This window comes from Cotesia glomerata, linkage group LG2 (genome assembly GCF_020080835.1).
Source record: "Cotesia glomerata isolate CgM1 linkage group LG2, MPM_Cglom_v2.3, whole genome shotgun sequence".
In the NCBI taxonomy this organism is placed as follows: Eukaryota; Metazoa; Arthropoda; class Insecta; order Hymenoptera; family Braconidae; genus Cotesia; species Cotesia glomerata.
In genome coordinates this window covers 23,129,659-23,143,240 of record NC_058159.1, presented here as the reverse complement: position 1 = coordinate 23,143,240, position 13,582 = coordinate 23,129,659, and the positions used below count along the sequence as shown (strand labels likewise).

The 13,582-nt window shown below is 27.5% G+C and overlaps 2 protein-coding genes across 5 annotated transcripts in view; one reads left to right on the top strand and one right to left on the bottom strand.

The window, feature by feature from the left end:
- Positions 1 to 1,397: 1,397 nt before the first annotated feature.
- LOC123259318 (NPC intracellular cholesterol transporter 1-like) lies at positions 1,398 to 6,201 on the top strand. 2 transcript variants are annotated; one of them, XM_044719684.1, is made up of 9 exons: positions 1,398 to 1,742; positions 1,849 to 2,210; positions 2,266 to 2,592; positions 2,898 to 3,339; positions 3,541 to 3,777; positions 3,861 to 4,163; positions 4,284 to 4,851; positions 4,915 to 5,400; positions 5,576 to 6,201. In XM_044719684.1, exons 2-9 carry the CDS (start codon positions 2,107 to 2,109, stop codon positions 6,025 to 6,027), a joined length of 2,919 nt encoding a protein of 972 aa, XP_044575619.1. In that variant the 5' UTR covers positions 1,398 to 1,742; positions 1,849 to 2,106; the 3' UTR covers positions 6,028 to 6,201. The 2 variants fall into 2 exon arrangements, with proteins under 2 accessions (XP_044575619.1, XP_044575620.1); XM_044719685.1 differs by lacking the exon at positions 1,398 to 1,742 and having other exon boundaries at positions 2,076 to 2,210; positions 2,271 to 2,592.
- A 3,530-nt stretch (positions 6,202 to 9,731) lies between these two features.
- LOC123259316 (plexin-A4) overlaps positions 9,732 to 13,582 on the bottom strand; it is a 206,941-nt gene continuing 203,090 nt past the window's right edge. For all 3 annotated transcript variants that reach the window (XM_044719680.1, XM_044719683.1, XM_044719681.1), the window contains 3 exons: positions 12,209 to 12,919; positions 11,053 to 11,198; positions 9,732 to 10,953 (listed from right to left, as the gene is read on the bottom strand). In XM_044719680.1, coding sequence (XP_044575615.1) covers positions 10,777 to 10,953; positions 11,053 to 11,198; positions 12,209 to 12,919 — 1,034 coding nt within the window. In that variant the 3' untranslated portion in view covers positions 9,732 to 10,776. The remainder of the gene's footprint in view (positions 10,954 to 11,052; positions 11,199 to 12,208; positions 12,920 to 13,582) is intronic.

The window sequence follows — 13,582 nt, the reverse complement described above, 5'->3', positions numbered from 1 at the left end:
TTTAATCAATTACACAATTAATTTTTTTCTTAAGAATTGAATGAGCGTTATGAGGCGTGCACTTTTGGATTTCCCAAACTTTTTATAGTTATTGTTTTAAAATAATCTGACTTAGGTCGTCGAAGTCATTCAAATGTGCGATGAGCTACCTCACACTGATAGAAGGATTTGTTTATAGTTAAAAATAGTTGTTAATATTTAACAAATCATTTATTAGAGCCCACTTTTTAGTCCTTAACAAATATTTCTTAGTATTTAAAAAGATTTATTAATATTTAATAAATAAATATCAGATTTATTAAATACAAACAAATCATTTTAAATACTAAGAAATATTTGTTTGATACTAAAAAGTGGTCTTCAATAAATGATTTATTAACTATTAACAAATATTATTTAATACAAATAAATCCTTCTATCAGTGCACGTTCAAACCGCACTGACGACCATAAATGAATCGCAAGATCAGTCGTTGAAAATTCGTGGAATCAACTTGGAGTTTCTCTGTTTCACGTATGGGCAGTTATACGCTGCGTTTTCGTGAGTCGGAAAATCATCATTTTTATATATTTACGCAACGCAACGCAACGCAAAAAAAAAAAAAAAAAAAAATATAGTAGATCAGAAAGCTTTAAATTGATCAAGTGTTTAACTGTGTTGCATTTAATGTAAATAAAAATTTTGTATCAAGTTTTGACCATACTTTTCATAAATATATGTCGGTGATATACGAAGTTTACTGGGTCGTCTAGTTAAAAATAAATTATTGTTGTCAGAGTTCAATATTTCTCTCATAGTTTTATACCTGAAAATAAGTTTCTATATTATTAAAAATGATCAAATATTGATCAAATCAATATAACTAACACAACGAAGGGATTCATATTTTTTAAATGATGGGTAACGTCACTGGTTGCATCTTTTCATAATCAAAATTCGTCCTTGTGTTTTCATCGTCTACGAACTTATCCGAAATCATTTTGCGCGGCTTTTTTGAACAGAAAAAAATCTCAAAGTTCAGAATTAATGATTTTTTAAAAATAATTTTCATTAATTGTACTTTGTTAAAAAAATATTCCACAAATTTGTATTTAATTTTGTATTTTGTATTTTTTTTTTTTTTTTTTCAGTATTGATATTAATTATATTTTTTCGTTTTAAACATTTGCCGTAAAAAATCTCAGCTGCGCGCGCAATTTTATTTTGCCGCGAAAATTTAAATTAGTTCAACAACATCAAACGTCACAAGCAGTTATTTAAAATCTAAAATTAACCGTTTATTCAAGGACAAATTTATTAGTAATATCTTTTTAGTACTTTTAACTATCAACTCTGAGATTATAAATTCGATTTTTCATGTATTCTAATCAGTAACAGTATAATTTACTTGGCTGGAAACAGCAACAAAAATTGCGGTTATGTTGTCATTTGTCACTCGAATCAGACAATTAGCCAATAAACATGACAATTAGATTAATTACTAACAATATCAATTTATATTTTAATTTTAAAATTCAGTATCAATAATTAGTTTGTTATTTTTTAGCTAAGTATCAAGAATGTGGAATGTGATACCAGATGATCTGATAATCTTATTATTATGCATATTTCATATAATATGAACGTCATTGGATCTTTTAATTTATCAAGATGAGAAATCTTGGTCCAAAGGTTCTTGCGATAACTGTCCAGTTATAATATGAGTTATCAAAATTTTAAATTGTATCAGAAAAAATGTCACAGTAAGTATTAAATTTTTATATTTTAAATATTTTGTTTGTTCTCAGTAAATATTGTTATTAAATATAATTTTCAATGTCTTAATAATAAATTATATTTTGACTATAGACGACTCTGCATAAAATAAACTTTGCAGAAAATACAAAACACAAGTTTGTATGTACAGTTGGTGATATATATACAGAGTGATATAAAACATGCCAATTTCGCGTAAACAAAAATTAAATATCAATAGCAGTTGAATGAATAACTGACTCATAATTTAAAGTTGTCAATTATAAGAGACTATCATTAAAAAAATTCGAATGTACATCTAGATTGATATAGACTCTAGCTAAACATTACAAACGTTATATTAACAAAGCAATGGACGTTACTCAAGAATCTGTGGTCAAGCGTAAATTCATCCGTCGTTCACTGAGACGTATACCCCAATATATTGCTACAACTGTTGAACATTTTTTCTACAGGTAAGTTTAGTTTAATTTATTTATTTTTTTATTTATTTAATTGATAATCGTATAGTTTAGGAGTAAAAATAGCAAGACAACCAATAACATGGATGATAGGATCTTCAATAGTAGTTTTGCTATGTTTGGGTGGCTTGTATCGCTTTCGTCAAGAAAAAAATCCACTCAAATTATGGATACCACCTGATTCAGATTTTGTGAAAGACACAGAATGGCTAATGGAACGTTTTGATAAAGGACAGCGTGTTGAAACTGTTATTATGACTGCTGACGATGTTTTGCAACCTCATGTTTTAGTTGAAATGAATGAAATAATAAAACGTGTTTTTGCTATGGCAACTGATAGTCAACCTAAACTCTACTGGACTGATGTATGTTTTAAGTGAGTATTTTATCCATTTTAGAATCAAATCTTAATAAGTATATTTTATTAATTTTTTTATGAAATTTATTTGTTAACTTTAAAGTTGCATCATTTTAACAAATTGAAAAATAACTATATTGATGTTAGAAATAAAAAAAAAAAACTAAATTATTTTCAAATTAAAATAATTATATTGATTTTTTGTTAAAAATAATGAACATAAAAAATACCCAACGAAATGAATTTCTCTGAATATTTCTTGATAAATAACTTTTATTACATCTCTTTAAATATCTGAGTCATAAATTAAATATTAAATTCAGGATTCCAATAATATCCGGATATACGAATCACAGAAAGCGTGAGATAGAAAACGACGATTTTTTCGAAGAAGAACCAGCAGCACATTCGGACAAAATAAACTTCGATCCATCAGTTCATGCTCCGACTAAAATATACTGCGATATTTTAAATAATTTACCGACTGGCTGTTTTATATTTAGCATTCTCGATTTATGGGAGTATAATTCTCATTTGATATTAAACCAAACCAAAGCTGATATTATTACGAAAATAAACTCTATTGAAATAAGTCCAACTTTGGGACACCCTATGAATTTCACTGAATTATTAGGCGGAGTTGTCATCGATGACGCGGGTAAAATTGTCAGCGCCAAAGCTCTCAAGACTCACTGGATGCTGCACGTAGATTTTAAAAAAATAAATATGAATGATGCAGGCAACGATGTTGGAACTTCTGATTGGGTACAGTAAGTTTTTAATAATTCATCAAGCTTAATGACATTTACTGCTTTAATTTAATTATTATTTCACCGTTAATTACCATTTTGATTAAAATCAAACAATTAATAATTAACATTAATTATAAAATGTGATAAAGCACACTTTAATTTTAAATATTCATCAATCAATCAGTATTGGTTAATCAATAACTAACATTTTTAGGCAACAGTTGATGTATTAAATTGGGAGAAATCATTTTTAAATCAGCTTCACTCAAGTTCTGAGCATCTAAAAAATGAAAATTCATCAATAAAGATATGGTACGAAGCAGGTCGTAGTTTTGGTGACATTAGCGCGTCGACAATGTTTCAAGATATTAAAAAAGTTATTATAGGAATAATATTAATGACTCTGTACGTCCAAATTATTTTGTCACGTTTCAATTGGTTAGAGTGGCGTGTAAGTTTTTATTTTTAGTAATTAATTGCAAAATCAATAATCAATAATTGATAATTGAATAATTAAAGATTTTTTATAATTAGTTTTATCTAACGAGCGCTGGATTGCTGTGTGTTGGAGGAGCTTTTATTGTCGCAGTTGGACTCTGTTCTCTATTCGGTGTTCCTTATGGACCCGTACACTCTTCACTGCCTTTCATGCTCATGGGTCTAGGGGTAGATGACATATTTGTAATGATGGCATCTTGGGAAGAAGTATTATCTCATCAATCAAATCGGGGTAAGCCGATAGAAGAACGAATTGGCCGTATGTTAAGTCATGCTGGTGCTGCTATTTCAATCACATCTTTAACTGATGTCGTTGCTTTTATTATCGGTGCATCTACGGTAATATATAAATTTATAATTCATACAGAATTATAAATTGTTAAAATTATTTTATTTTCAATTAATTCGATATTTAGTTTAATAATTTGAAATAAAATAAACAATTATTTTTTTTTTTAGATTCTTCCTTCATTAGAATCATTTTGTATCTACGCAGCAGTTGGTGTTCTGGTAACTTTTTTGTTACAAGTTACATTTTTCGTAGCAGCATTTACGCTTGACGTAAAACGAATTGAAAGTAAACGCAATGGACTGATACCGTGTATAGTACATAAAAATCATCAATCATTACAAATTGATCCAAGTAAAACATTATCATGGCGTATATTCAATTGGCTTTACTCCAAAATAGTATTAACATTATCAGGAAAAATAGTGGTATTAATAATAACTGCTGCAGTGACTGTAGTGGGTGCCATCGGTGCTTATCATTTGAAACAGTGGTTTGATCCCAATTGGTTTTTACCTAAAGAATCTTATCTCAGTAATTATATTAGTATTAACGATCAACAATTCCCAAACCGTGGTAATCCAGCGGCTATTTATATATCTGATATTGATTATCTTAATGAATTTCCAAAATTAATAGCTGTAACCGAAAGATTCAACAACATGACAACAATTATTGATAGTATTGAATCTTGGCCACATGATTTCGCTGATTTTATTAAGCTTCATTACAATCAAGGTAAATTCAATGATAAAATATTTATAAATATTATTAATTAACGTTATTTAAAATTATTTTCAGATTTAATAAATAATAATACAGTTACAATCCATGACTTTAATTTTTACCTGTCAAAGTTTTTATTTAGCCGAACTGGAGGTCGTTACCAAAAAAATTTCCGCTTCAATAACACGCTGACATGTGGTAAAAATACACCAAAAATTACGCTTTCCAGTATAAGTTTTACATTTAAAAAATTCACTGGACCAGATGAATGGATACCAGCGATGGATAACGTTAAATTGGCAGTAAAAGAAATGAATTTTAGCAAATACGCTACAGTATGGAGCAAAATATTTGCAACATGGGTAACAGATAAAGTAATTGCCCGTGAAGTAACGCGAAATATAATGCTTGCGCTTATTTGTGTAATGGGTACAACAGCACTGTTGATTGCTGAACCACAGACGTGTATTTGGATACTTTTGTGCGTTAGCTTAACACTTGTTGACATTTGTGGATTTATGTACTACTGGGGATTATCTGTCGACATCGTTTCCTGTATAGGTAAATATTATTTATAATTATTCCATTTGTTAATTAATTTAACGATAACCTTTGACGGTAAATTTAATTGAATAATTCAAATAGCTTTGTAAATTAAAAGTTGAAAATTAAAATGAAAAAAAAAAAAAAAGTAGAAGTAGAATAGAAAAAATAAATTGATAATTATAAATTACAGGGCTTGAATTAGCAGTGGGTTTGAGTGTTGATTACGCAGCTCACGTAGCCCACGCGTTTTTAAACAGTAAATCACTTAATGATGCCGAGGGCGATGAAAATAATCGTACTGAAAGAGCATTAATTGCTGTAAGACATATTGGTGCAGCGGTACTTTACGGTGCTGGTTCAACATTACTTGCTCAATCGCTTCTAGCATTTTCAGAAGCATACGTTTTCCGTACATTCTTCAAGATTTTTTTCCTCGTTATTTTCTTTGGCGTCTGGCACGGTCTCCTTCTTCTACCAGTAATTTTAAGCTCCATTGGGCCACGTAGTCTACAAGTCGATAAAACTAAAATAACCAAGAATATTAATAGAGAAAATAAAGAAAAAACAGACGTATTAGACAGTGATATTGATCCACAGGATTTAAGTGTACAAATTTCTCTCAACACAGTGGAAAGCGATTAATTAATCATTTTTTTATTATTTTTTTTTTTTTTTATTCATTCATCTTTATCAATATTTATTTTTGGTTCAATAAACATACAAAATTATTACACCTATCCATACTATTAATCACACATTTATACAAAAAATAATAATAATAATAATGGAATAAATCAATAAAAAAAATGTATTACTTGTATGTAAAAATGAAAAACAAGTAAAAAATGAATAATGGACCATGTGATGATTTTGTTTATTGATCCATCAATTTATTTTTTATATAATTATCAATAATTGTAAAAAAAGATAAAATAAATGAAATGACTATTATAAGACGTAAACGTAAAAATGATGTATGCATTATTTATATATATTTATTAATTTTTATTTATATATATTTATATTTATACTCGTAATTAATAATGACGTAAAAATGAGCGGCGAGGGGAATTACCCAATCGACAGGTAGTCAAACCCCCATCGCTGTCTCTCTCAGTCTTGCACAGTTCAAATTCATTCATTCGTCCACTCATATATACCCTTATCAATTATATTTCATTATTACTTTTATTATTGTTATTATTATTATTATTATTAGTAGTAATAGTAATAGTAATAGTAGTAGTATTAGTATTTTAATTATTTTTGTTATTTATTTTTTCACACCCCTTTAAATCGTGCTTGAAATTTAAATAATTAAATAATATTTATTAATTTGTCCGTCTCTCTTGATCGGCCTCACGGACGGAGCAGCAAGTGATCCTCGACAAATGCACGATTTTAAATAAAATAATAATTTTATTACACTAGGCGCGCACAATAGTATGTTTAATTATTTATTTATTTACTTATTAAACGTTTATTTATTTAAATATATGTTTATTAGCGCACAAGACGGTAGACTGCTGGGCAGAAAGCTGCGCATTGTATTTCGTGAGTACACATTACAATTATTATTTTTTTATTTAAATATTCTGTTTATTGTTAATTCGGGGCCATATATTTTTTTAATTATTATTTATTATTATCAATAAGGAACCATCGATATAATAATAATAATAATAATAATATTGATTTATTAAAAACGTTTTAGCATAAGGTGCCAATTAGTAAGTGCTTTAGTGGGAAAATTGGAGGACGTAGCACGCGTGGCGTGAGCACAGATAATTATAATCAACGCGACAATTGGGACAGCCAGGTTAAATTTTATACGTTTTTTTTTTTTGTTATTTTTTTTAGATTTTTTTTATTAGTTTTTAATTGGAATTGGGAAGGATATGGAAAAAAGCTCGTCGTTACATGACAATTGTCGTGAACTCAGGGGCCGTCAGACGCCGCGGATTTTTAAATAACTTTCATATTTTTATACTTTTTTACAAATAGACGATTATTATTTTTATCAATGTAACATTAAAAGTAATAATATTTAAATATTTTACAAAAATAAACATAATTAATTGAATAAAAATTTTTAATATGTTTAAATGTTACATCAATAAAAATAATAAACTTAATACAAGCTTTTAAATAAAATGAGACACGACATGTAATAAGGAAAATTGCAAATAAAAATAATAATTATAATAATAACAATAATAAAAATAAATACGTAAAAAGGCTGAGGAATTGACGGCCGGGGAAAGACACTTCGGGGTACAGACAGACACACAGATACATAAGACTAGGCTATTATCAACTATCTATCTATCTATCTATCTATAATAATCCCTATTCTATATGCACATGCACACGGTATACATACACGCGACAGTACAGTAATTATCATGATATGTATACGCATGTGCACACGTTGTTACAATTTAAAACCCTTGTCCTTAAGAATTTCATTCGTTTTTTAATTCGTAATCAAATCAGCAATTGCTCATTAATTGTCTCTCTCATAATTCATTATTGTTATTAATTATCATCATTAATATTTTTTGTTCTCAATTACTCAAGCTTATGCCCAAAAATCTACCAGAGGCACTTTGGGTTTATTAGTACCATTAAAAGTTGGCGTGCGCGAGGGAAGGGACACATCATACATTTGATCGGGCGAATTTACCAGCACAAATTTTCTTCCTTTATTTCCATCTCAATAGTTTTTTTTTACTATTGATAAATCATAATCATTGTTAACTTTCGTACATTTATCGTAAATCGTTTGATCGGTCTTTCCCCGACTTTCGTATTCAGATTATGTATTATTTTCTGGCTATCAAAGACTCCTAATCTCCTTTATCTCTTTCACGTTCTTATTACATGTCCAATTTAAAGGTATTATCTCTCTCGTACTTGGTTTCTTTCATCCCTTTTTATTCCCCTATTATCTATTTAAATAATCTCGCTCGCTTTTAATCACTCTTCCGTAATCTCCCTCTCCACGTCTTGATCTTAAATCATTTTTCATTTTATTATTTTTTCCAAATATTTTTGAGCAATAAATACTTTCTCCACTTCCATGCACATTTTAAATTGACGCACTTGGAAAAATAAAAAAAAAAAGAAATTAAAATAAAAATATAAAATAAAATAAAAAAACAATTATTTTCATCTTCATTTATAAATAAAACAATTCATCCGTACATCATCATTGTTATTATTAAATTATAAATAATCCATTTATACCGATCCATTTGCACAGCGACTCGAATCGACAACTTACATAACACACAATCACTTATTATGGCTAGATTAATTTTACTTTTATTACATAGTTTCATTATTAATTTATCAGTATTATTTTATATTTGTTTTTTTTTTTATCTTCTTTTAATTAATGATTATCAATTCATATCAATTCAATATCAATGTATTACAATCAGACAATACTCAACAGTTATCATTATTATTATCATTAATAATAATAAATATAAATATATATATTACAATAATTAAAGAGTGACAACAATCAATGACGACGGAGGCGTAAAGCATTGTTTTTATTTTTAATTACTTTTTTTTTGTTTTTGTTTATTAGGAGAAATAGAGTGGCACAAAGGTGGTTTGATAGATAATTTCATGCGATTTTATACTGTCTCATATAACATGAAATTTTAATGATGATAATAATAATAATAATAATTATAATGAATAATGATGACAATGATAGAGTTATTGATGAAAAAAAAAAATTTATTACGATTATATGGCATTTCAGGGGACGTTTATAAATTGTCAAATGGGAAGCACGCACACTCGTCACAACCGTCACACTTGGAGTTGGTCTCACACGTGACCATCGTCCACATAATTAATAACTATGAAATAATACACCGTTCTCATGTCACTGTAAACGACAATATTATTTTGTTTTGTTTTTTTGTTTTTTTTTTAATTTTTTATTTTTTTTCTTTAATTATTTATTGTTACTTTATCGTTTCGTTCTTCATCGAATGTGTGTGCGTCTATTTATAAATTACAATTACAATTACAATTCAATTTAAATTTATATTTTTATATTTATATTTATATATATATATATATATATATATATATATATATATATATATATATATATATATATATATATATATATATATATAATATAATTATTATAATTTATAATAATTATGTATAATATTTATATCGCGTAATACATTCCGGAAGGGTAGACGTATATATTTATGTACGTCACACCACTTTTAATTAAGTATATATACACATATACATATGACATTCATTGTATAATATTTATATTTATATATATATATAGATTTGTTTCATTTATTTATTATTTTTAATTCATTTATTTATATTTATTTCAATTACTTTAGCTAATTACTATATTAAATTAATCGCAACCCGCCAAGACCTAGCTGTTAATATTTAATAAATAATAATTATAATAATAAAAGCTGGGGTCTTCGGCTGTTTATTTATTTAGCAGTGGATGGAAATGTTTATTCGTTATAAATTCGACACTTATTATTTATTAAGGTCGTCAGTCGCTTGCTCGGCACGTGGCGCGGATCGATCAATTATACATTTACAAATATATCGTTGAACAATGTTCACTCGCTCATTATTATTATTGTTATTATTAATACTAATATTAATCAATTAATAATTATAATAATTTTTTTTCGTATTATTTAAAATTATCAGATGTCTTTAGACTGCATGTCCGTTGGGCCGCCGGAGTGAGCGTTTACAATTACAAGTTTAATTAATAAAAATAATAAAAAATGTCTAAATTTTAAAATAAACAATAATAATAACAAATTATCCTATTGCAATAGATAATAATTATTTTGGTACTTTATATACATAATAATCTGGTAAGTGCGATGATAACTCGCACATTCCAGCCAGCGGCCTACCCGAAGACTTATTTATTTATTTATTTATTTACGTGATTTATTAAATATATATCTGTATATTATAAATAATATACGTTCTTCGCACACTCATTCACATATCCTATCTAATTATTAAATTATTTATCATGAGTTGTCTCAAATATTTTTAAATATATCGCAATAAAAGTCTGTGTTTTTAAAAAAGTTAACAAAAAATACGAGATAAATAAATAAATAAATTCACATCGCGTACAGTTGTTATTTTTAAATGGTTTAAATGTCCAATTAGGCCAGTTGACGTGGCATTATTTTAAAATAGTGGTATTAATTATAATTATTATTATTTCTAATTATTTTTATTATTAAACATTAAATATTAGTAGTTGTAACCAGCCAAGAGCATAACGACTCAGCACGGCCATTCATGTCGAAGAGGCTTTGTCGGATGCTTGGTTGGAATCACAGGGCATCAGGGATTAACATCCGCAGCCATTATATTGTGCACCTGTTCTAATTTGTACGCCAACCTTTGCTTCTGTGAAAATTCATCCTCTTCAAGGGTCACTATTAATTGCTCGTTGTATTTACCCGCATACGTATACAGCTCGTACAGTGCGCAATTAGTATTAAACTCCGTCGTGTGTGACTGTAAATATACCACGAAATTCATTATTATTATTATTATTTAAACCACTTATATTAGTTTTATTTTAGCATTAACTATTATTATTTTTTAAAAACTTACCCTCGACTCTTCAGCCAACATCGCATTCATGTCCTGATCGGATATAGCTGGCATTATTTTAATATCCGAGTAATAACGCTCTACCCACTCTTTGTACAATGGAATGTCTTTTGCGTAAAGCAGCTTTGAACTCGGAGAATCTTTACCTGTAATTAAAACAATTATTTTTATTTTTTTATTTCAGTGATTGATCGTTAATTTATTTCATTGAAATGAGATCCTTAAAAATTCAAATTACTCTTATAAATTGTTTACTTTAAAGACTATCATTTTTATTTGATATTTTTTTTGCTAAATTAAATTAGCTTTTATATTCAAGTAAGTACCTTACTGATAAAATCAATAAGTCAGAAGACTGAGGTTTTAAATACTTTAAGTATTCATTTATATTTAATTGGATACAGAGTATTTAAAAGATCTCTGTTTTATTAATTTATTGCAGTATTATTAACATTGATTTTATCTCTTGTATTTAAATTCATCATAATTTCCTCAGACTATAAAATAACTGAAAATTTTTATTAATTTTTTTTTTTTTTTTTTTTTTTTTCAATTTATGATTAACTAGCTGTTACTCTCCGCTCGCTGGGCGCTTTATAGAATTTCATTTTTAGATCTAGACTTTAAATTTAATTAGAGTATTGTTTTGACTTGCACAGATTCCCAATTCTATCAAATTAGCATGCACCTTTTATCCATGTAATTATTCTAGCTAATATTCATTGTAACTTTCAATGTGCAATCATTATAACATTCCCGTGTCTTTCTTACAAAAATGAATAATAATTTGTATGAAAAAAAAAATTTTTAATGAGCATTGAAAGTTTCAGTTAAAGAAATTGCAGGTCTCATAAGTGAAGAAATCTGCCTAGTATATAAACATAACCAATAGAATTAAAGAATTTATTTTAAACAAATGACAATCGAATAGAATAAATTTAGTTACAATAAAAATTCATCATTTATAGGTCAAAAAAAAAAAATAGTTTCCGGATAAGTAATCACCACCATATCATATACTAAAACCTTCTCCGAAACACGCTGCATCTTATGGTATAAGTATTATTCCGATCGGTTCAGTAGTTTTTGCAGTATAACCGGACAAAAAAACCGGCTCTCCATTTTTTAGTATAGATAAAATAAACGAAAATATTACCTAATCTATGATCAGACGTAGAACAGCTGTCCATAAATGTTTGTGCGACGACAGACAAGCAGGAATCAACAATATTGGATTTATGAATATCAAATACAAAATTAGGGTTTTTGATAAGATTAACCCAAAATCTTAATGGCAATGAATTACTCTTCCACGTGTGTACAACTTCTGGATCCGATATGCCGTGATGTAATGCTTGATCATCAAGAAAATCAAACATATATTTAATAGCTAATGGCAGGGCAGAGCCACGATGTGCCGTACTAAATATAGTCTCGAACAAATCGTCAACAAATTTCTGAAGAGTACCCTTTGTTGCTAATAACCTCGTTAAATATATTTCCGACACCATTTTATTGCCACGTTCTCCTTCCTTTTGTGCATCTGTATCGTGATGTTTAACTAGATGCCAAACTTTTAGACCCCCGTCGTGGTCGTGGTTTAATGGTGATGTTGCACGTGACAATGGTGGACTTGCAGAGCTGAATTTGCTTAGATTTAATGTTTCGTACTTGTGTGATTTGTCAGTCTTCTCCGATAGTATTGAGAGATTATAAATTGAGGATTGTTTAGATACTAAGCTCAGTGATGCACTATCCGGTACTCGGTAGTGATTCAATGTATTTCTCTTCTTCCATTCCCCTTCTGTTTTAGTTGTTGAGTCTTCATCATACAGAATTAATCTCCCTGATGCTCCTGTTCTCCATTCTGTTTCAATAATAATCATTGTTAGTATTATCATTAATTATTGATGTAGTTATATTATATAATTTACAATTAACAATTTGGTCATAAAAAAATATTTTTATCCTTTAGAGTATCAGAATTGATTCTGATTTTTTATAAAAAAAAAAATTTAATATTTATAATTCTATCTGTAATTATAATTAATATTCTATTATCAGCACTTTTTAAATAAATAAGAGAATAAATTAATTATTAAAGTTTTAGTGGAGCTGGATATTAATAGTTACTAAGTAATTTATTATTAAATTTAAAAAATATATGATGTAGTAAAATTTATATAAAAATATTTCCAACATATTAAACTCTAATTTTAAGTATTCAATTAAATGAAACTCATTTAAAATTTTCGATTAAAAACTAAATTAAGGTTAAGATATCTTGACTTTTCTAAAACTAACTGCTATTCTCAATAGGTTTGTTTAATGTAACTTAATAGTACAATATTCTCATCGTAATTCCAATTCAAATTTGTTAGATAATATTTCGAGTTGAGAATAAATAAATATACGTGAGATGTATTTTAAAATATTGTTATGAAAAACTTAGTCGGAAAAATTATATATTTTTTTCTTTAAATGCTTTTTTATCGTAATTCAATAGAGAAAAGTATGCCTAATAATGTAT

Excerpts from the sequence above, each read along its gene's own strand:
- LOC123259318 (XM_044719684.1), top strand. The coding sequence starts at position 2,107 with ATGGACGTTACTCAAGAATCTGTGGTCAAGCGTAAATTCATCCGTCGT. Across the intron at positions 4,852-4,914 it reads TAAGCTTCATTACAATCAAG|ATTTAATAAATAATAATACA; the intron begins GTAAATTCAATG and ends AATTATTTTCAG. Across the intron at positions 5,401-5,575 it reads CGACATCGTTTCCTGTATAG|GGCTTGAATTAGCAGTGGGT; the intron begins GTAAATATTATT and ends TATAAATTACAG.